Source organism: Scomber japonicus, chromosome 4, assembly GCF_027409825.1.
Source record: "Scomber japonicus isolate fScoJap1 chromosome 4, fScoJap1.pri, whole genome shotgun sequence".
Taxonomy (NCBI): Eukaryota; Metazoa; Chordata; class Actinopteri; order Scombriformes; family Scombridae; genus Scomber; species Scomber japonicus.
The window spans coordinates 1,480,411-1,505,058 of NC_070581.1; the positions used below are offsets into that span (position 1 = coordinate 1,480,411).

The 24,648-nt window shown below is 38.8% G+C and overlaps 1 protein-coding gene across 1 annotated transcript in view; it reads left to right on the plus strand.

The window, feature by feature from the left end:
- skia (v-ski avian sarcoma viral oncogene homolog a) overlaps window positions 1-10,695 on the plus strand; it is a 77,975-nt gene extending 67,280 nt beyond the window's left edge. The window contains exons 2-7 of the mRNA XM_053318129.1: window positions 2,213-2,320; window positions 3,982-4,097; window positions 4,632-4,942; window positions 5,040-5,374; window positions 7,078-7,308; window positions 9,261-10,695. Of these exons, the coding sequence (XP_053174104.1) occupies window positions 2,213-2,320; window positions 3,982-4,097; window positions 4,632-4,942; window positions 5,040-5,374; window positions 7,078-7,308; window positions 9,261-9,449 (1,290 nt within the window). The 3' untranslated portion in view covers window positions 9,450-10,695. The remainder of the gene's footprint in view (window positions 1-2,212; window positions 2,321-3,981; window positions 4,098-4,631; window positions 4,943-5,039; window positions 5,375-7,077; window positions 7,309-9,260) is intronic.
- Window positions 10,696-24,648: the final 13,953 nt, after the last annotated feature.

The following is a 24,648-nucleotide window of genomic DNA, read 5'->3' on the forward strand; positions in this document are numbered from 1 at the left end:
ACTTTCCCCTTGTCCAAGATTACCAGGGCCGGATCTCGCCCCTGATGGAGAGCCGCGGTGTTGGCAACCGGTAATCCACGAGACGAGGGCTGGCACGTGGCACTGAGACTTTGCCCAGAGGCAGCACAGTGTGTGTGTGTGTGTGTGTGTGTGTAATCAGCCTCGCTCTCTGGACTGAACTGCAGGCACTAACCTCTAGCCTGTAGCCCTGCTTTACTGCCCCTGATATGTAGGACATATCTCTTCATCTCTCAATAACCCACAAACCTACCAACCAACCACAGACAGGCGGGCGGGACTCTTCTGAGCTGTTGTAGTCAGTCAGTCTCTTTCCACCAGCTAAAAAAAAACAATCTACAATCATTCATCAGGCTCTCTTATCCTGTATTGTACTTTCATTGTAGCCACATTATACACTAACACCTCCTCAGATGAGATTACTTGAAATATAGCTCCTGATGTTTCCTCTCTTGTCTATTTTTCTCTTTTATTGTGAAACTTCTAGAGGTTTCCAAGCATTTTGAGTCATGTTGAAAAGTCATGGAGTCGTACATAGAGGAGTGTAGAGGAGCACAGCTGTCACGTCCTTAGCGGTATTTGTTCGTCTAGCCACGCTACTTTCCTGTGAGAGCAGCTCTGATTACACAGACATGTGGCATTGCATGACACACTGCCAGAGAGAGAGAGAGAGAGAGAGAGAGACAGAGAGAGAGAGAGAGAATCTTAACCCCATTACAAATGACCACCTGTTGAAACCACACAGGGGGAGGTGTGAGTGTGTGTTCTGTCCACTCCTGCACTGCAGAGCGCTGTAGATTCCTGAGGGAGATCCTCACTGAGAGAAAACAAGAGCATGAAGTGAACCAGAGAGAGAGAGAGAAAGAGAGAGGTAGAGGTTGAATCTATAGTGTATCCCCTCTAGATATGTAGTTGTTCTCACAGAGCTTTGTGACCTCTCCTCCAACACATGACATCTAACACACAAACATATAACATGTATGAGAAGTTGAGCCTGAACACGCTTGAATCACTACCAGCACCGAGAGTTTATTTTAAAGACTGCGCTTTAGTATCATCAACTATACAAATATTGTATAGCTCACAATATTTCACATTTCTGGCACTTCATTTAAATAATGTCCAAGTCTAAAAAAATGTTAGAATTTCAGTCCTTCAAGAGAAAGTCAGTAGCTTGAATCCAGATATTAGGATAATAATAATAATAATAATAATAATAATAATAATAATAATAATAATAGGTTGGATAATTCATCTCTAGTATTAAAATATTGCATTCACACACTGTTAAACAACAAAATTCATTGCACATGTTCTCTCTCTCGCTCTCTCTCTGTGTGTGTGTGTGTGTGTGTGTGTGTGTGTGTGTGGCAGTTAGTGACAGCCACAGCTTGGAGAGGCTGAGGTCATAGCCACAAAGCCGCCCTAACGGAGGCAAGAGAAACAAACCCCCACTTGTCTGTCTGTATGGGTGTATCTGTGTGTGACAGACAGATAGATAAATACATACACACACACACACACACACACACACACACACACACACACACACACACTGCACACTGCCCCAGTCACCTCTTGCCTCCTCTCTTGGCTGCCCATGAGCAAACACACCTAGTTATATTGGATCTTACGTGTGACAAGTGTGTGATACATTACCATGGTCTGGACTGTGTGGGTGTGTGTAGGAAGACTTTGATGGTGTGGTAACCCTGAAGCAACACACACACATACACACATACACACACACACACCACACACACACACACACGCACACACATACGCACACACATACACACAAAGTCAACACCACATCTAAATTTAAACACACTCACACTTCCAGTTATCAGTAACCTCCGCTGGCACTCCCCTATCAGGCATTCTTATACACACACACACACACACACACACACACACACACACACAGTGATTGGTATGTCTGACACTGCTGGGTGCGTTTTCAGTTCACTGACATTTTAGTGTTACAGTTCTCTCGAGCTGCCAAGTGAGCAACCTGTGGTGCGTTCACATCACGTGGGAGAAAATGGACTTGAATGTGTTTGTACATTTATATTCAAGCCTGTTTGAAACACTAAATTTAAAAAATCAACTAGATTTAACTCGTGGAAGTTAACCTGCATATTTTTATATACACATATATACTCAAAAACCAATGTCCTTGTCTTTCTTTCAGCTGTCAGACCCCATCCCAATCAAAAAGTCCAAACATGAAGACTTCCCATCACAATCCCCATTGGCTGACAAAGAGAAGCAGCACGACTGGCTGTCCGCCTCCAATAAGGTCAGTGTTGCTAAGCTGGTAGAGGAGATGATGATGAAGATGATGATGATGCATGGAGCATGAGATGAGATGCCATGTAATATTATACAAAGGTTTTCAGATGAGGGTATCGCTTAAATTTAGATTTAGTAAGCGGGTGGGAAGACTGGGGGAGCGAGTGAGGTGATGGGGGGGTGTTGGGGGGGGGGTGTTAACTGTAGATGCAATGGATTCACTTACTGAGATGGAGGGAAGTTTTAGAGCAGTGTAACAGAATCTAACCACAATATAATGATGGATGTATCCTGTGAAGATTAATATTCCCTAAAAAAAAAAAAAAATGTCTCATGGAGGTTTGGTTACTAACGTCTGAGCTGTATCTTCACACTGACCCTCCTCCAGTCACACAACACTTTCATTACTTATGATGACAGATGTCCCACTCAGCTTTTTAATCAATGAACTGCTCTACTGGAAAAGCAACACAAGTACAGACTGCAAGCTAAAACACATTGTGATGCTAAGAACTGAATATTTATAATCAGAATCCCATTAGGGAGAAATTCAAAATTGACACAACAGTATTCTTGAAAATGATTAAAAAATAAAATAAAATATACACTAAAAACAATCTCCAAATACTATATACAATAAACAATAAATAAACAATGCATTAGTGGGAGTGGGAGCTGCTGGGAGCTGTGTGGTGTTGTACAGTGTGATAGCTGATGTATGTCATCATCATCTACAGTGATTATCAGACGTGATGTCATTTCCTTCAGAATCAAAAGTAACCACTTTCATGCTGAAATTCAACAATCAAGTACAGGAAGATCAAACATCTCATTTCAACAGCTTTAAAGATGCTGCTGAACTAAAGTGACTTAACTAATATTTCATCACAAAACATAATGGGTTAGACTAATTAATAAAATGTCTTCTATGACAGAGAGATAGCGGCCTGTAGGCCAAATTTCGCCCTACAACAAAAATTCAAAGGTTACATCAAAACTTTAATATAATTTTTCACAAATCTACAAACAATAAAATAAACACAAGTTTCCTGTAACTCTCAGTTATTGTCATATATTCTTGTTACATGTAATTCTGCCCTCACACCAGCAGAGGCATTCAAACTGTCATGCTATCTTAGGTCCAATAAACCTTCCACAAATTAAAGTTTAATATGTGAATCCAACAACTTTTGGCAGAGGAAGAGAAATGCTGTGTTGATTCTAGTTTCCCTTTTAGATACTGTGTTGTAAATCTGTTTTATTCTTATATAAATTAGAAGAAATAAACATGTAAACCTGTGTTTCCAGTGCATCGATAAGATCCATACAATCATAAACTCCATAAAATCTTAAAATACATACAAATATATAAAGTATAAAATATAAGTACATATCATTTCCTGTGTGTGTATTGTGTATTGATCAGTTGGAAGTATTTAAAATATGAATTGCACTTAGGATAAAAGACTTCAAACCAGTTTTGAGTGGATTTGGACTTTGTAGTTCTTATAGTTTTTGTTTTTCAAATGAAAAAGAAGAAAATGACAATATCACCATATCCAAAGATTTCAAACCACACCCAGTCATAACTGAGAGAGATTCAGAGATGGTAATGTGCATCTTCAATACATTTTCTTACATCTCACATTATTTCTCTTTTTTTTTCAGGGGCTTAACTGCATCCAGCCTAGGCAGAGACCCTCAGCGTTCAGACCTTGGTCTCCACATATCTCTGCTGCTGATAAGGAACCCTCCAGTCATCCTCTGGCCCTGCTGAGAGACAGGTGAGCCCCAGCAGCACAGAGCAGGAGAACCACATCACTCACACACACACACAGCACTTCACTGGCTTTCAAGGAAAATGAAGTGGAGACGATGTAATATCTGTTTTTCCTGAGAGGAGCTTTTTACTACTTGTTCAGTTAGATGTGATGAGCTCCCAGCATGCTCTCTCACTTGTCTGGGTGGGCTGGTGTCACAAGGGGTCAAGTCTGACTGTACCACCCGCCTCCCACACGCCACCATTCACACACACATTTGACACACACTCATACTGTGGGCACCCACTTGGCATAGTGCTGCCAGTTCAGCCTGAGCCATATCACAGCTGATCTGGCCCAGTTTCTCCTAAAGTGGGAGGAAAGAGCTGCAGGCATTTTATTTGAATGTCAGCATAGACTGTTTTCAATATGTGAACCATACAATATGGTACTGGCTGTGTTTATGCACCGCTGAATTCATAACCATGTTTACCTTCATTTACATTTATTGAGAAACAGCCATTTAAAACTGGCTTAATATGTCTGCTTTCATCCTAGTTTCTACAACTACAAGAGCCTGGAGAACGCTGTGGCCCCTAATGTGGCCCTCACACCGCTGCCCCTGGGAAAGATGGGTCCCATGTCCCCGTCAGTCCCCAGCACCTCCCACCCAAGCGGAGGTGAACCTCCAGGCGAGGGAGCGAACGCCAGCGCCAGGCCTCGCAAGAGGAGAGCCACAGGGGAGCTCCAGCCTCCAGCACCGGAGGGTCCCTGTCCTCCTTCCTCCACTGCCAGCAAGCCACTGCCACCCCCACCTCAGGACGACAAAGACTCTGAGGTGGAGATCGAAGTGGAGAGCCGCGATGATTGTAAGTAAAGAACTAGAATCTGTGTACTGTACTAACTCTAAACTGGTTCACTAAAATCAGTCCCGTCTCTTTGTGTCTCTTTGTGTCTCCTCCACAGTCACTTCCTCCCTGTCCTCCCTGTCGTCACCATCCTTCACCTCGTCCAGCAGCTCAGCCAAAGACCTGAGCTCGCCTGGAACCCAGGGGCCGATCTGCACCGTCACGTCGGCAGAGGGCACCCCTCCCGCCGCTGCAGCCGCCCCCGTCACGACCCCCGTCACCCCTCCGGAGCTGGGGCTGGAGTCTGAGCTGGAGAGTCTGAGGCAGGCCCTGGACAGCGGCCTCGACTCCAAAGAGTCAAAGGAGAAGTTCCTGCATGAGATCGTGAAGATGAGGGTGAAGCAGGAGGAGAAGCTGGGGTCCGCTCTGCAGGCCAAACGCAGCCTCCAGCAGGTACACAGCTGTTTCTATCAGTTAGTAGGGTGATTTCGGACGGCCCGATCCAGAACTTGTTACTATGTCACACCAGAAAGTCAGATCAGGAGCTTCATCATGAGTCCACCACTGCTTTAACGTTACATTAACAACTTTTACTTAGTGATGAAACTCAGCATCAGTGTTCTGAAACATCCTGTTGAAATCTCTACAGCTTCTTCTTTCCTTCATTCATGATCACACTCTGCTTCACACACTCTGCTTCATACACTCTGCTTCACACACTCTGCTTCACACACTCTGCTTCACACACTCTGCTTCACACACTCTGCTTCACACACTCTGCTTCACACACTCTGCTTCACACACTCTACATACTGTCTATATACACATTATAACATGTAAAGATGCTGCTTTATTCTGATTGGCTGGGGGCCACTCCTCCTGCCATTCAGAGTAAATGCTGATTAATAATGCAGATTTTATTTAAACAGGAAAGATGGATTTAGAGAAAATGGAGAATAAACTGTCACAGCAATGTTTCATATAGACTCACTTCTTATAAATAGGAGTGAAAATAGACTCGTCATATCAGATCTTTCATCTTGCCCTGATGTTCTTGGAATCAGACTACTACAGAAACTTTTTCTTAGAAAATAAATGAGAGTTTAGGCATGAAAACACAGGAGTGGATTAGAGAATAGAGATTAGATTAGAAGTCATTATCACTGTCCGCTAAGCTTGTAGTGTGAGTTGGCAAATGATAACAATGAGAACGGATGTTGCTGCAAAGGGAAAGGCCAGACTTCCATTTTTATTTTTGGTCTTGGAATGAGAACAAGAAAATGCCGACGAAGGAGTCTGTGTGGGCGAGAGACATACACACACACATACACACACACACACACACACACACACACACACACACACACACACACACACAAAAAGCATCCAGAGCAAAGAAAAGCGATTCCAGCAGCACAGTATTCCACTTTCACTTTCTATCAGAGAGGAGAGGAGCTGTGCAGAAGCAGAGCTAACCCAACCAAACTATAAACTACAAGCTACATGTAGAGCTACAAAACAAGCTGCTGCTGCTTTAACTCCTGCTGCTTTAGCTTGAACTAACTTTAACCCTGTCTCTCTCTGTTGAAGGAGTTCTTATGTAAAGTCTGTGCACAGTAAAAAGGGTGTGATGCAGATTGTTTCTTTTCACTCTTTTTGTAGTAACCAACAAAGCTTGATGACAGACATGTTTGTCCCAACTGCTAGGTTCCCATGAGAAGGCTATGGGCGTGTTTCCACCACACACACACACACACACACACACACACACACACACACACACACACACACACACACACACACACACACACACACACACACACAGTCTTTTAGTGATTCAGAGGAAGGAAACCTAACTTCTGTCAGCACACACACTAACTCCTGACTTGGTTGAATGTAAACACTGGCATGGACACTGCAGCCAACTTTTGAACCAATCACTGTTCTTCGGTGTCAACATGTGACATCCTCATCCACTGACTCTCACAGCAGCTGTACAAGCCTCACAGGACACTGAATTTCCTAACTGATAGGAAGTGATTAATTGTGTAAACAGAAACCCCCCAAAATGAACTTTCTACTAATCCTTCCTCCTCCTCCTCCTCCTCCTCCTCCTCCTCCTCCTTCTTCTTCTTCTTCTTCTTCTTCTTCTCCAGGAGCTGGAGTTCTTACGGGTTGCCAAGAAGGAGAAGCTGCGAGAGGCGACCGAGGCCAAGCGTAACCTGAGAAAGGAAATCGAACGCCTTCGAGCGGAGAGCGAAAAGAAGATGAAAGAAGCCAACGAGTCGCGGATCCGCCTGAAGCGGGAGCTGGAGCAGGCCAGACAGCTGAGGGTCTGCGATAAAGGCTGCGAGGCGGGACGTCTCCGCGCCAAATACTCGGCACAGGTGAGTCAGCGAACGCCTCGCCAACGTCTTTTCAAACCATCAGGTCACAACTCTGGGCCTTTTCGAGGCTTTTGAAACTTTAATGACGGTTGGGTGAATGGACAGAGAAACGTGTGGAAATGAAGCAGACAGACAGTAACGGTCCTCTGGTTGAGAGTCTAGACCATTATGTCAACACCCTCGCTGTAATTGCAGTGTTTAACTGTCTCAAGCTCTCCTAAGGTCAGCAAAGGAGAAGGCAAGAAAAAAAAAGCCACTTTTCCTCTTCCCCAGTCAAAAATAAAAGGGTGTAGCCCGAAGTGCACAGACGTATGATAAGCCCCCCTCCCCTCCCCCTCCTCCGAAGGGAAACAGGAAGAGACGTTGCCTTCCCTCAGGCATCATGGGAAATGCAGATTAGACAAAACAAGAGAGGAGAGAGAGGAGGTTATGCTCTCCAGCTGTGTGTGTGCAGCCGTCATTTAAAGAACAAGATGCTTTTTTACATGTTTACAGTTCACAAGCTTTTTAACCCTTTACATACTGTTCAGGGTCACTTTGACCCATTTTTAGCATTTGAGAGCTGTAAAAACACATCATATACACATTTCTTATAACCTAATGTGACCCCAATTATACAAAAATAAAATGCATCTTTTTTATTTTTGTGCAGCTGACACACGTTTATATGAAAATTTGACCTGGCTTTATTTAAAATATAATAATAATCAAAAATCAGCATTTAAACATTTTGTATTCATCATAATTTATAAAATGTTCTCCTGGAACATAATATAATGATTGTGAATGTCTTTTTTTACACTCTTCATTAAAGATGAATCCAACATGTATTAATGACTGATGTGAATTGGTGTAGAGACGAATTATGAGTCACAATATGAACAGTGTGTAAGGGTTAAAACAAAGCAACAGTAGGTGTATTGACTTGATGAAAGATTGGAAATATTCAGATTGATAAAGTCTCAGGAGGAACTAAAATATTTCCTCATGCTTGCAGGTTTTGGCTTTTGCAACAGTTTAGTGATTTTCACATCACACACTTCCATTCAAATTCTTTAGGAAGGAAGAAACTGACAATAAGTTTCATAACTGGTTTCAGCGTGGCTCAGTTTCAGAGAACGAGCTCATTTATTTGTCAAATTTAGAACTTCACTGTACAGAGAAATTCAAACGTAAACAGCATGAGATGTTTTGAAGGCCACATGGACTGGAAATGTGCAGGAGCAAAGAATGGAGCTCTGTAGAAACACTGTGTAGAAACACTGTGTAGAAACACTGTGTAGAAACACTGTGAGCACATCTTGTTTGTTAACCTTCAGATATCTGCACCGCTGTAGGAAGGATTTAAACTGACTGTCTATATGCAGCAGCCAAAGAATCAGCTCATTTTTTATGTGACTGGATAATATTTCTGAAAATGTGAGTCGACACATTCACATGTTAGATTGTGGAGATCATTCTGTGTTCTAGAAAGTTCCATTCAACACCATGCAGAGTTCCTATCATGTGGGACAGATAAGATAAGATATTCCTTTATTAGTCCCACAATGGAGACATTTACAGTATAGGGTTAGGGTTAGGACAATAAATAATAAGTACAACAGCAATAAAAAACAGAAGTAAAACATATAGTTAATAATAGTAACTTTATGTACAGAAGTAAACAAGTCATATTGATGCTGTGTGAAGGATTCCCATGTTCATGACTTATAATGACATGTGAAGACTGTTGCATTATTATTATGAATGAACAGTGTCGCCTCACATTCATTTCATGGGTTGAATGAAGCAGATGTAATGTTTCCATACATGTCACATCAGTATTATCAATATCACAGTTGTGATTATGACTGAAACATGTCATCAAATCACATCGACAGTATGTTCAGAGTTCTATATACCGTTAATAACAGGGTCAATAGTTCACATGTTTCCTGTCATGTGTTTTCCAGATCGAGGACCTCCAGATGAAGCTGCAGCACGCCGAGGCCGACCGCGAGCAGCTCCGAGCCGACCTCCTGCTGGAGCGGGAGGCCCGGGAGCACCTGGAGAGAGTGGTAAAGGAGCTGCAGCAGCAACTTTGGCCCAAATCCAACAGCGACAAGGAGGGGACGCCCATGGACATGCCAGCTGACAACTAACCCAGCAGCCCAACCTCTCCTCCGCCCCAAACTGTTCCCCCTCACCCAACCCATCGCCACGACCGCCCCCCCTCCATCATCATCATCATCATCATCATCATCTTCCCGGGCCGGCTACAGTGCTCTCCATCACGTTAACCCTCCACAAAGACAAAATAAAGACTCCCACGCTCAGAGCAGAGACGGAGAGAAGAAACCTGCGTCCTCATCCACGCCCATAAAAAAAGTCCAGCGAGCGGTTTCCTTGGAGACAAGACTGGCAAACGACAGTTCGAGGATGCAACAAGGAAATGCATTACTAAATCAAAAGCACTGACTAGCACCTTCCAAACTCACAGAACTGAAAACTGGATCAGAAGAATGAAAGAGAAACAGACGCACAGCACCAAGTGTGTGTGTGTGTGTGTGTGTGTGTGTGTGTGTGTGTGTGTGTGTGTGTGTGTGTGTGTGTGTGTGTGTGTGTGTGTGTGTGTGTGTGTGTGTGTGTGTGTGTGTGTGTCAGCGACTGTTGGACAGACGTCTGTGATGAAAAATGCTTAAAAAAAATAAACAAAAAAATAAAAGACTATAATATTAAACAGTTATTCAGCTGTTGAGAGGTGATCTAGCGGTGCATCTATGAGGGCCAGGCTCACACTTAACCCCCCCAAACCCCCCTTCCCCAAGAAGTCTCCACCGCCGTCCCTCGCCATGACCAAGATGGAGGATTTGAAGACATTATAAGCTATTTAAGAGACTACATAGCGATTATGTAAAGAAAAAAAAAACAAAAAAAAGACAGTTTCTTTGTTTCTCTGTGCTATCGTAGTTTGGAAAATCGAGAAAAAGAAAAAAAAGACACAAACGAATCAGAACATGAACAAAACAAAGCAAATGAACTTTCCACAGTGCCACCATGGGTTTGTGAGTTTTACAGGAAGCCAGCACAGTCCACTGAGCGGGAAAAAGCATCATGTTCAAAATCCAAGCAGCCCCCCGTTTGGTCCTCAAACTCGTTTGGGAAAATCATTTCTTTCTAATTTGTAAAAGCGGAGGGCCAGCTTGTATTCAAACTGATGTTTTTTCTCTCTTTGGATCAAATCTTGAATTGGGAATTTGGAGGAAAAAACATGCTGTGTTCAAGGCACCTTTTTTTTTTTTTTTATTCAGTGAGCACTTGTTTTTGGATGATCAATAACTTTATCCAACAGTCTCCGTCACAATGTCGCTCACACTACACACACACACACACACACACTGACTGCCATATGTGTTTTTAAGCATTTGGGTCAAAACCCTGAAGTGTTGATCTTCTAAAGATGAACTACTCCAGATGTGAGCGTGGCCTTGTGTTCTTATCACATATGATGAAAGCTGGCATGTTTTTACTCCAACTGACATCAGAATCATCTATAATTTAACGGCTGTATGGGGCATCCTGGGCAAGAACCACAAAAATGTTCATTTTAATTAAATTAAGGTATGTAAATATAAATATATGTTGTTGGGGTTTTTTTGGGGTTTTTTTTACTTTACAATAATGACTCGCACTTTGTCCTAACAAAATACTGTTATACTGCATTGTACTCCCACTATTGTCCTCAATCTTACTTTGAAAACATCATCTTATACATGAATGCTACCATATAATTCCAGTAAGTATTTTGTTGATTATATGCATCTCGAATAAATACTGTTGTTCTGTTTTTTGTTTTTTTTTCTTAAGGCAAAGTATTGTAAATAAACAGAAAGAAAAAAGGCTCTACCTGTTGCTTGCTGATGCAGTCTGGGATTGTTGGAACATTTTGGGCAACACATTCTCCTCCTTTTTTTTTTTTTTGTAATATAATTGACACAAACACCCGGTTGAGTCATAACTAATATGACAACACTTCTTCATAAGTCAGTAAATTGTCATAGGAGCCTGAACAAACAGTCACATGTCTTTGCAAGGATAAAATGTGATTTTATTCTGAAAGGCAGACGCCAGGAATCTGCTGTCACACAGTGGGTACAATGCAATCAGAATGTACATGGTGTTAATGCAAGTTTTCCTTTGGTTGTTGATGTTGTTTTAAATGTGGAGATATTTTATTGCTTGTCTGTTATGTTCACTTTTTTCAATAGAAAACTCATATTTTCTTTATGCATGAAATTTGAGAAGGTTTGCCATTCATATAGTCAGTTATTGGGCATTGATACTGTACGTGTAAGGGTTTTATTGTGTTATGCAATATAAAGCAATTTGTCTTATTTAGAAGAGGAAAAAGTAAGTAAAAAAGCAACAAACCGTATATTGTTCTTAAGAAAAAACTTCACACTTGCAAAAAAAACAAGACATTAAAAAAAAAAAAAAAAAGAAGGAAAACCTTTTTATCAAATGCAATGCTGGACAACCTCAAGTGCCTGGACGAGGGCGAAAGGTTTCCAGAGGAAAACTGATGATGAAACTGTTGGGGGCGGGGTCTCCCATCAACTTCCTGTTTGCAGGTTTTCAAAATGAAAAAAGCCCCTCCCTCCCTCGCTCAGCAGCTCTTTCTATCAGTGTTCCTAAAAAAAACCAACCAGTTTACAAACTCTTTTCTTTTTTTCAACGCAGAGAACAATTGAACAAATGCTAGACGCTTAATGCTTTTTTTTTTTTTTTTTTTTTTTTTGTTAATCCTGAATGATTTTTTTTTCTTCATTTGAAATCAATGATATGCATGTTCAATTAATTTTTATAGAAGAATCTTGAAAAGCCACTTGCTTCAGTAAATTGTTACTTTGGGTTGTATATAAAGATTGAACTGTTTAATCCCAGTTTGCTGACTTGTCCAGGATAATAAAGAGGGCATTATGTTAAAAAGCCCGTTTCTTATCCAACATTACTGATGTTGCTCAGAGAAAGACACTGCGTCTGCGACTTTGGCAGACCTAAAAATTGGTACATTTTGTAGTTGTTTTTACACTCAAAAGAGTTGATAGCCTATGTGTAGTTTACTTTACTCATGGTTTTCTACTAAAGAAGGGAGACAATAACGACATTGGCTCTTCACTCTCCCTCACAAAAAGAAAAAAGCAATTTAACAACGTCTTGTTTTCTAAAGGAGAATCATTTTGCTAAATAATGGACAGTAAAGCAGCAATAACAGTCCATATTAATAGACAAATACTAGCCAGTGTGAAGGTTTGAATAAGAATTTACAAATGTAAATATTTTTTTCATTTACAATATTGTATAATATATGTACATGGTGTTCCTTTTTCAAAAAGAAATCTTTTCTTACAATAGCTGTCTTGTTTTTTTGTTTTGTTTTTCTGAATTTTGTGTTTTAACTAAGACGTTTCAAAAACAGTTAATGCAGTGCGTAAGAGAATATTCCCTACATAAACATGTTAATCCATTTCTTTTCTTCTTTTTTTTTTACTGTAGAGTCTTTGTATTGAATGACTTTTTTCACCAGTTCATATATATTTTTAACAGTATGTTGAGTATCAGATAACAGACCTGCAGTATGGGTCACACACACACACATACACACTCGCACACACACGACTACGCCACCTTGCAGATGGTTTCCCCCTCTTCATCCTCATGTATCTTTTTAGCCCTGTGCTGCTGCTAATACTATATAAACCTTACAATTCTAGAAATATTTTTATGTAAAAGGTAAATGTAAGCTTTCTCATTTATTAATGCCACATATACAGTATGAAAAAAAGAGCTTGGCTTATTCATCTATCTCCCTTGTTTCCTTCATTTTTCACGCCTTTTTCTGCATCCCTCCTCCAACGACTCCCTTCCTCTTCTCTCACGACACGGACTATATTGTAAAGTAAAGGACTTTATGAGATTATGTTTGAAAATAGCTATGCTTATATACTACAGTGACTGAATGTACAGTGTATAGATGCATTACCAGAAATAAAGTTGTTTGTCCAGATTGAATGACCCAGTTTCTTCTTTTTGCTGCCTGTTTGGTGAAAAACACAAACACTAATTATCTTTCAAATACTGCAGACAATGAGCTTTATTTCTTCTAATTCAGCTCCCACATGAATTCATCAGTTCTGCTCAAATATGTGTTGTCCAGGGACACACACATCTTTACAGCACTGGTGGCCCCCACGGGTCCATCACAATCATTTAAGGGGTCACAATATAAAGAAAAACTTAGTAGTAATGGAGTATTTTACATTGCTGTATTGGTACTTTTACTTAAGTAGCAGCTGGTTTCATGGTATCTAGAGGACGATTTATAGCAGAAATACAGAACAATATAAGTCCTGCATTAGAAATCCTCCTTAACTAAAAGTACTGCAGTATTATGAGTGATGTAGTATGCAGTATTACAGTAAAAGTACTGCAGTATTATGAGTGATGTAGTATGCAGTATTACAGTAAAAGTACTGCAGTATTATGAGTGATGTAGTATGCAGTATTACAGTAAAAGTACTGCAGTATTATGAGTGATGTAGTATGCAGTATTACAGTAAAAGTACTGCAGTATTATTATATATGACATCATTAGATTATTAATAGTGAAGCATCAGTGTTAGAGCAGCATGTTACTGTTGTAGCTGCTGGAGGTGGAGCTAGTTTATACTACTTTATATACAGTTAGCTAGTTTACACTACTTTATATACAGTTAGCTAGTTTATACTACTTTATATACAGTTAGCTAGTTTACACTACTTTATATACAGTTAGCTAATTTACACTAATTTATATACAGTTAGTTGGTTTATACTACTTTATATACAGTTAGCTAGTTTATACTACTACTCAGTTTGTTCAAATCAAAAACCTGAGATCCGGCTCCTCTCCAGTCTCTAGTGGTGTTCCCCAGGGCTCTGTCCTTGGCCCCCTCCTGTTCATTATTTATCTTCTGCCTCTTGGTCACATTCTCAGGAAATTTGACATACAATTCCACTGTTACGCTGATGATACCCAACTCTATCTTTCCACTAAGCCTACTTCCACTCTGCCATCCACAGCTCTATCCGACTGCTTACTGGAAATTAAATCATGGCTCTCACTAAATTTTCTTAAACTTAACGGCGAAAAAACTGAGGTCCTCCTCATTGGTACCAGATCAACCCTAGCAACACTCAACACTTTCTCCATGTCCATCGACAATACCACTATTCCTCCATCCTCTCAAGTAAAGAGCCTGGGTGTCATCCTGGACAGCACACTATCGTTTGAAGCCCACATCAATAGCGTTACTCGGTCTGCATACTTCCATCTACGTAACATCAATCGTCTCCGTCCCTCACTTTCACCAACCTGCACCGCTATCCTGGTAAACACCCTGATCACATCTCGTCTGGACTACTATAACTCTCTCCTCTTTGGTCTTCCGCGGAAATCTCTCCACAAACTCCAACTTGTACAGAATGCAGCCGCTCTTATCATAACCAGAACTCCCTTCATTGAACACATCACTCCTGCTCTGAAGCAACTTCACTGGCTCCCTATCAAATCCCGCATTGACTTTAAGATTCTACTCCTCACATTCAAGATCCTTCACAACCTGGCACCATCATATCTCTCTGAACTTATCCACATCTACACACCTTCTCGAACTCTCCGATCCTCCTCTGCCAACCAGCTCTTCGCTCCATCTGCCAACTTAACCACCATGGGGTCAAGAGCTTTCAGCCGATCTGCCCCTCGCCTATGGAACTCTCTCCCACCTGACATTCGCACTTCAGACTCTGTCTCCACCTTTAAATCCCGCCTGAAAACACACCTATTCAGAGTGGCCTACTCTATCTCCCATTAACTATGCAATCTTCATTATATTAATGCACTTTGAAGTCACGTTCATATTTATTTTTATTTTTATTTATTTATTTATTTATTTTCTTTCTTTCATTATTCTTTATCCCTGCACTAAATGTCAACTGATTTGTATTTGTTTGATGTACTGTTTTTGTGTTATATGTGCCTTGTAAGGTGACCTTGAGTGCTTTGAAAGGCGCCTTTAAATAAAATGCATTATTATTATTATTATTATTACTAATACAGTTAGCTAGTTTACACTACTTTATATACAGTTAGCTAATTTACACTACTTTATATATAGCTAGTTTATACTACTTTATATATAGTTAGCTAGTTTACACTACTTTATATACAGTTAGCTAGTTCATACTACTTTATATATAGTTAGCTAGTTTATACTACTTTATATACAGTTAGCTAGTTTATACTACTTTATATACAGTTAGCTAATTTACACTACTTTATATATAGTTAGTTAGTTTATACTACTTTATATACAGTTAGCTAGTTTATACTACTTTATATATAGTTAGCTAGTTTACACTACTTTATATACAGTTAGCTAGTTTATACTACTTTATATACAGTTAGTTGGTTTATACTACTTTATATACAGTTAGCTAGTTTATACTACTAATACAGTTAGCTAGTTTACACTACTTTATATACAGTTAGCTAATTTACACTACTTTATATATAGTTAGCTAGTTTATAATACTTTATATACAGTTAGCTAGTTTATACTACTTTATATATAGTTAGCTAGTTTACACTACTTTATATACAGTTAGCTAGTATATACTACTTTATATACAGTTAGTTGGTTTATACTACTTTATATACAGTTAGCTAGTTTATACTACTAATACAGTTAGCTAGTTTACACTACTTTATATACAGTTAGCTAATTTACACTACTTTATATATAGTTAGCTAGTTTATAATACGTTATATACAGTTAGCTAGTTTATATTACTTTATATATAGTTAGCTAGTTTATACTACTTTATATACAGTTAGCTAGTTTATACTACTTTATACACAGTTAGCTAATTTACACTACTTTATATATAGTTAGCTAGTTTATACTACTTTATATACAGTTAGCTAGTTTATACTACTTTATATACAGTTAGCTAATTTACACTACTTTATATACAGTTAGTTGGTTTATACTACTTTATATACAGTTAGCTAGTTTATACTACTAATACAGTTAGCTAGTTTACACTACTTTATATACAGTTAGCTAATTTACACTACTTTATATATAGTTAGCTAGTTTACACTACTTTATATACAGTTAGCTAGTTTATACTACTTTATATATAGCTAGCTAGTTTACACTACTTTATATACAGTTAGCTAGTTTATACTACTTTATATATAGTTAGCTAGTTTATACTACTTTATATACAGTTAGCTAGTTTATACTACTTTATATACAGTTAGCTAATTTACACTACTTTATATATAGTTAGTTAGTTTATACTACTTTATATACAGTTAGCTAGTTTATACTACTTTATATATAGTTAGCTAGTTTACACTACTTTATATACAGTTAGCTAGTTTATACTACTTTAAATACAGTTAGCTAGTTTACACTACTTTATATACAGTTAGCTAGTTTATACACTTAACCTAATGGTTAGATTCCCCCTGATGAGCAGGCACCCTGCGTGGTAGCTCCTGCCATCAGTGTATGAATGTGTGTTAATGGGTAAAACACATGTAGCCTAATGTAAAGTTGCAAAAACTAGAAAGGCACTATAATCCATTTACCATTTATATACAGTTAGCTAGTTTACACTACTTTATATACAGTTAGCTAGTTTAGTCCAGTGGTTCCCAACCTAGGAGTGGGGCCCCTCCAAAGGGTCAGCAGATAAATGTGAGGGCTGGTGAGATGATTAATGGTTCTGATACACAAATGTGTTTATTGAAATGAAAGCATGTGAGAAGTTTAGAGGGAAAAATCTGTATTTAGTGGAGCTGTTAACAACTCATAGACATCTGAAATGTGAGCCGACTACACACTGCTTTTTGGTTTCAAAAAGTGTGTTGTATTTTAAAAGCTTGTTATATTATCCATTGTGTCAAATCTTCATGTGAAAAGTAAAGCTCTCAAATAAATGTAGTGGAGTAGAAAAATGTCAGCAGATAAATGTGACGGGTCATAAGAGGAAAAAATTTGTAATACACACATTTCTATTCCATTTTTTTCCTAATCTTCATATTTTTTTGTGTAACACTGAATTATTTCCACAGTTACAGGATTGAAACCATGTGAGAAGGTTAGAGTAGAAATGAGATGTCTGACTTTCTGATTTCATTCTGACACAAACCTTGGCAGCTTTTTCAGAGTTTGGTCCCTATTGGCCAATGAGTTTTTTGAGAGACAGCACAGTGCCCTGCATACACACACATGTTAACAAGCACTGAGTGTTTGCTATCCATTAAACTTCACTGGATAGATAAACATTTAGGTTAACATAAGATAAGTGTTGCCATAATTTGTGAATCTGTGTAGAGAAGCATTATGTAATGAAGCTGTCGCATTAGTATCTTAACTGCCTATGAAATAACAAATGAAACATTAACTACACTGCTGTTGCATTTTCTAGCTGGAAATCAAAGTTTGTGAATATGCGGAAATATTGCAAAACATGATTTCTCTTCCTTGGTGCTCTGACTTGACTGGAAATCATAAATTATGGAGCTAATAACTAGAACAAGACACATTTGAACAGAAAAACAAAAAATATTAAAATTAAAAGTACATGAACATGAACTCTCTCTTAATACTGTCCAACAAAACTAATCAAAGTTATGAATTATTTTGCACTACATAATGAAAACATTTTTTGGTAATGCAAATACACTTTGAGAAATGTTTAGATCCTATAAAAGCCTGCACTGTATTTGATGACCATATTTGCCTTGCAGTCACAGTAATGAAGACAATGTGCAGTGGAAAATGTGATGGAGTGTGTATGTGTGTGTGTGTGTGTGTGCTAACAAGTGGATAACACATCATATGGTTTGGCATCAGTGGACAGAGATTGTAAAAGTTTATCTGAAAGCAGTAGGTGTATGTGTGACTGTCCTGTCTGCCATTACATCAGACAGCACATCCTCATCCTCATCCTCCTCATCCTCATCCTCAGCTGTTCCATCTGTGCTCATTCAAAATGACACAGTGTCTAAATCAGGGGAGTCAAACTCATTTTCATTCAAGGGCCACATACAGCCCTCATGTTGGCCGGACCATTAAAAAGATGGAAGGAACGAGGGAAGAAGGGAAGGAAACAAAGACATGAAGGAAGGAAGGAAGGAAGGAAGGAAGGAAGGAAGGAAGGAAGGAAGGAAGGAAGGAAGGCAGGCAAGAAGGAAGGAAAGATGGAAGGAACAAAGGAAGGAAAAGAAGACTCGAAGGAAGGAAGGAAGGAAAGAAGGAAGGCAGGCAGGAAGGAAGGAAGGAAGGACAGATGGAAGTAAGGAAGAAAGGGAGGGAGGGAGGGAGGGAGGGAGGAAAAGAAGACAGGAAGGAAAGATGGAAGGAACGAAGGAAGGAAAGAAAGAAAGAAAGAAAGAAAGAAAGGGAGGATGGACAGAAGGAAGGAAGGACAGATGGAAGGAAGGAAGAAAGGGAGGGAGGAAGGACGGAAGGAAGGAAGACAGGAAGGAAAATGGGCCTGATTGGACCCCTTGGTGGGCCGGTTCTGGCCCACGGGCCACCTGGTTGACACCCCTGGTCTAAATAAATGAACTCCATTGGACAATATAATGTTTTGAATGTTTTGTCATTTGAGTCTTCAGTGGTTGACACAGTAGTGAGTAGACAGTAGTAGCAGCTGTAGCGCTGTATTAGTAACTATAGTAACACTGTAGTTGTAACAGTGACACTGATAGATGAAACTGTTCAAAAGCATTAACAGCTAAATGTATGTGGAAGAACAAAGTAGAAGAAAAGTGTATAAACATGAAGTGTGAACCGAGCACAGTGATAAAAATGAGTCAATAAGAGTGTGAGTGCTTTGTTAAAGAAGACTTACACCTCTCTCTCCATCTGCAAGGACTGTCTGTCTAATACTGAATATTCATATAATGTGTATATAATCACACAAATGATGTCTGAGTATAAACAAAGATAGATGTTTTTAGTACATACTGCCCATACAAAGTACATACTATTACATGCAGTATGCATACATTTGGGACTGTCTTCTGTCATTGCTCTGGCTTGCATACTGAAAAATGGTATACAGCATTTGATATACACTGTATTGGGACATACTACATCTTTAGAGTATTGGAATGCACCCACGTTTATCTCCTAGTTTGTGCTTATGCTGGAAACAACACTTCTCCTCTGGCTCTTGCAGGAAATCCTGGAAGTGATTTAGGATTTGTGCCTCTCTCATGCTTCTGTGTGCCACTTTTCTCTTCATCATCAGGGCCAAGTGCAACACAATGCAGTATGAGTCCACCTGAAAAAACACATCACACATCAAAGAAGAGGAGAAATATTAGTCAGAGATTATGTGACTTAGATCAAGACTTTCACATGTATCACCTTCATTTTTATAACAATGTCAGAGCTCAAGCTTGTTATATTTAGAGCTAACATGCCTCTGGTTTAGAGATCAATGGAGTTTACTATCATCATCATCATCACCATCATCATCACCAGCCACAAAAAGGCTGCGGCAAAGTGCTCGATTCCTTTCCATGACACTGATTATACTGTAGTGTTTCAATGACAGTTCTTCTTGAAGTTGAGTGCAGCAGAATTGAAAATAATGAAACTTTGAAGTAATTATTTTAACGTCATTGTTTTTCAATGACTGTCATTTTTTAGGAAGTAGAGGAATGGTAAAAGTTGCAGGACAGAGGTGAGAGGTGATTCTGATTCTCCAATACATCATATAGCCATTTACAATCAATGTTGATGATGTTGATGAGGTACAAACCATTTTTTACACTACCCAAACTTTCAGATTTGATAGACTTTCCATGCAGACAGATCTGTTCTGCATCCATGTATTGGTGGAATGTGCCTTTAATTGAACTATTGTGCATGTTTGTAGGAAGATTGTGTAAGTTATTTCTTATTTCACATACTGTATGTCACATTTTCTTCTGTCCAATTGGTCTATATTATCAGTGACAATGTTGATTATTTAGGATGAACTGAACTGATTAATAACAGACTAGCTTTTTTGTGATGTTGTTGTCTAATGTTACTGTCTTTTATTTTATTTATATTATATTCTCATCATCTCCTTACTGTATTTCATTGTCCTCTATCTTCATCTGGTCAATGTCAGTCTTATTACTGCTCTGTGTGTTGTGTGTCTTGCTTTGTATTGTAATGCTTTTACTTTGACAGTCAAAGCACTTTATAAACTTTGTTTTTAAAAGGTGCTATATAAATAAAGTTATTATTATTCTTACTGTAATTGACACAGACAGATAAAAAGTGAAGAAGTAAGTCACAATCTGCATGAGCAATGGATTTAACTTGGGTCAATGGTTTCACAACCAGTTAGCTCAGAATTTATGATAACAAACAATAAAAGTTGTCATCTTGCATTGTATGATTGTTAATGTCATGTGATGACTGGCTGATTCTGAGGCTTAGATTAGTTACAGGCTGAAAAGACAAAGGAAACAAATGTCACACAAGTTGGTTTTGGCCTTACAAGCTTGAATCTCTAATTACAGCATTGAGAGGGTAAAAACAGCAAACCAAAGCAGCTGAACTCACTGAGACTAAAAACCAAAATAAAAAAATACATTCAATGTGCGATTTCATGCAAAAATGGAATATATGCAACCCCTCTAAGGTAAAGCCAAGTGGTTTCAGTGCAGTGCAAAGGCCACTTTTCAGCATCTCAACACCACACTAAACATTCTCTTAGTTTCACCCTCTCATCCGGTTTATGTACACAGATATGGTTTTAGGGCAGCTGCTGGAGAAACCTCCATAATTACTGTGAAAACCTAAAAGAGGAAAAGAAGATCTGTGAACACTTAACTAGAAAAGAATGTACACTAGGTCTCAAGTTAACGCCCACTCAGCCTAACAGCATTTGATGTAAACATTCATTAGTGTGTGCACATGCAAACACACACACACAGGTTACACAGTGGTGTGTGTACAGTATAGGTTTGCTGCAGGCTCTGCAAAACATAAGCAGTAAATGGTGAAGTGAGTTTGTTTTCTGGTTAGGTGAGCGGGGAATCTGGAGCCCTCTCTCTGAAAGACTAATTAAAGACTTCAAAACCTTCAAACACTACCTAAAATTTCATTCCAGACCAGCCAAAATAAAGACAAAGGGAGCTGGCACAGATTCTACCATTATGAATATCAAAAGTCCTCACCCACTCAAAAATATGTTTTTCCTCTTGTTCCTTCGCTGTGATGTTGTTCTCGTCTCAGTGCAGAACGATGAGTTTATTTTCACATCATCTGCTGACAGAGGAAAAGTCTCTTCAGTCTGAATAAAAGGTGTGAGCGTACCAGTGTGATTTGGAGCTAATTGTGGTCCAACTTACACAAGTATGAAATGGAAAGTTGAAGTCTGAGGCATTCTGAGCACACTTGCAGGTCACTGGTGGTAAGATCAATGGATAATTACTCTAAATGTGTGTGGCATAAGCAGTAAACTAGAAATATATGGTGCTGTGCTTCAGCAAAACAGTTGACACAGACTTAAAAATATAATCACATAGGTCTCAAAAGTGAGCTCATTTTACAAATTGGTAATCAAGCAGAGTCACAATCACAGTAAGTAATGCTAATAAAATAGTCTATATGAGTATGAGTAGAAGCAAAGCTGCTGGATCTGATGGCATCTCTGGTTGAAATCCTCCACTAGTAAGACGAAGCTAGTAAGTAGAACTTGAAATTAGAATGTTTCCTAGGTTTAAGAATGAACTTTGATGCCTCATGCAATATCATATTATAACATCCTTAACCTCTGACTTAACAAAGCCGCAATAAAATAAATAAATAAATAAATCCAATCATAAATAAATCATGTAAAGTGAGATTCATAGATCTACTGACAGCACTTCCACATCATCTATTCTACATTCACACTAATCTCTGATGCAATGTACAGATGTTATTAAAAATGCAAAACGAGTAAAGCTTAAAAAACTAAACAAAAAGTGCAATTAAACAAAAAACTTTATTATTAAATAAGGTTATTTTTACATCTTATAAGTCCCTGCTGTGTGACCATGCTTCTCTGCTATAGTAAGTGAGCAGACACTGTGCTGGTTGAAGGCAGCTCTCCGGCTGCTGCTGCTGCTGCTGTGGCCCACATCGTCAGTGTGGTGTGGGCCGGCCTGTCAGACATCTCTCAGCTCCTCTAAACCAGCACCAGCACCACACAGGGCTATTGACTGACCCAATTACAGCAGTCACATGAGGAAGAACGCCCCGCAGTTAGCTCATTAGTCTCTGGAGTCTCTCTGCAGCTCTCTCAGTCTTACTCTGCCTCCATGTCTCCTGCTGTTTTATAATGTACAGTCAATTACTAAGTCATGTTTAATTCATTTAGTACATTTTTTTATGAACGGGTGGGATGGGGCATTTTCAAACATGCTGCCATGTTCTCCATACCCGCATGTTTTAAAGCTACAGATATACTCTATGTATATGTTTATCATACACCAGTGGTGGAAGTAGTATTCACATCCTTTACTTAAGTAAAAGTACCAATAAAGCAATTGAAATATACTCCATTACTACTAAAAGTCCTGCATGACAATCCTACTACAATAAAAGTACTGCAGTATTATAGTGATGTAATATGCAGTATTAGAGTAAAAATACTGCAGTATTATGAGTGATGTAGTATGCAGTATTACAGTAAAAATACTGCAGTATTATGAGTGATGTAGTATGCAGTATTACAGTAAAAGTAGTGCAGTATTATGAGTGATGTAGTATGCAGTATTACAGTAAAAATACTGCAGTATTATGAGTGATGTAGTATGCAGTATTACAGTAAAAGTACTGCAGTTTTATCAGCGTGCACATAGAAGGGACAGCTAGCGGATAGTGAGGAGAGATTCAGTGATTTTGACAAAAAATGTATTGGATTATTATCGCTTACTACACCTTTAATGATAAATAAAAAGTATTTGTGTTGTTATTTGAAAGCATCTTCACTTTACACTGACTGCCTAAAACTTAAACTGAACACACACACACACACACACACACACACACACACACACACACACACACACACACACACACACACACACACACACACACAGTATATGCATACTGTATCAGCAGAACCTGGATGTAAACACATAACTGTCATAGTGTGAGAATGATCTTATATTAGCTTTTCATTCCAGCTGAAGTTCTTCAGCTGATGACAGTGAAATAAATGTTTCAGTGATAGAATCAGTAAATGAATCCAGTGACTTCACTCAGACTTTTGTGCAGGTTTTTCTGCCATCCAATCATTGTAGTCGTCGCCACCACCCACCCCCCCACCCCCATCACCAGTGTCATGGCCTTGACTATGACTCCCTTAGGACGATCTCCAAGTGGTTGTGATTTATGAGTTTTGACCCAATAAACTGATTTAATAGACAGGGTCAACAATAAATAACTTATGAATTATTGAAATGAATCATCTGAATTGTGGTTAATTGTTCTGATTGGATTGCAGTTCTTCAAAAAGAGGCTGAATCTGACTTTTCTTCCATGACAGATTTATATCAAAGTGAAATTGGCCAATTTATCATCTGTAAATAGGATTTGTGTGCTTGGTAATACACCCCCCCCCAAAAAAAAAGCGATATCTGTGCAATCCCTGTGACCTTTGACACCAAAACTGCAAACTGCACTGTGTTGTTTGATGGATAATGACACACATGTCTATTTAGACACAGTGAAGTTCACGTCCAAACAGGTGCAGACAAGAAAAAAAATGTTGTTTCACAGGCTCTTCATCCTGAGAACAAACACTCCTTGTTTACTACAGTTTAACTGTCAAACTCTGCCTTTCAGTGATATTATTGGTCGACATGTGGGTCAAAACCATGACAATAAGTGGTGGACTGAGACATACATTTTGACATCCATACTTTTACAATTACACAATCATCCTGCTGTTGCCTTAAAAATGATCAAGAATTAAAGGAGGTATGTCTAATTAATAGTGTTTACTGTGCCAACAAAACTTAATCTCAAATCTAGCAACTAATAATTGCACAGTGAGTATTTTTTTTCTTTTTTTGTTTCATTGAGTTTTAGCTTATTTGCATCTTTTATTTCATTTCAATGTTTTAAAATCCTATTTATATCTTTTATTGTCTTGTATGTTTTTATATATCATTTATGTCTTATGTAAAGCACATTGGAAAATAAACACACAAATAAACTGCCTCGCCTCTCATCTTACTCA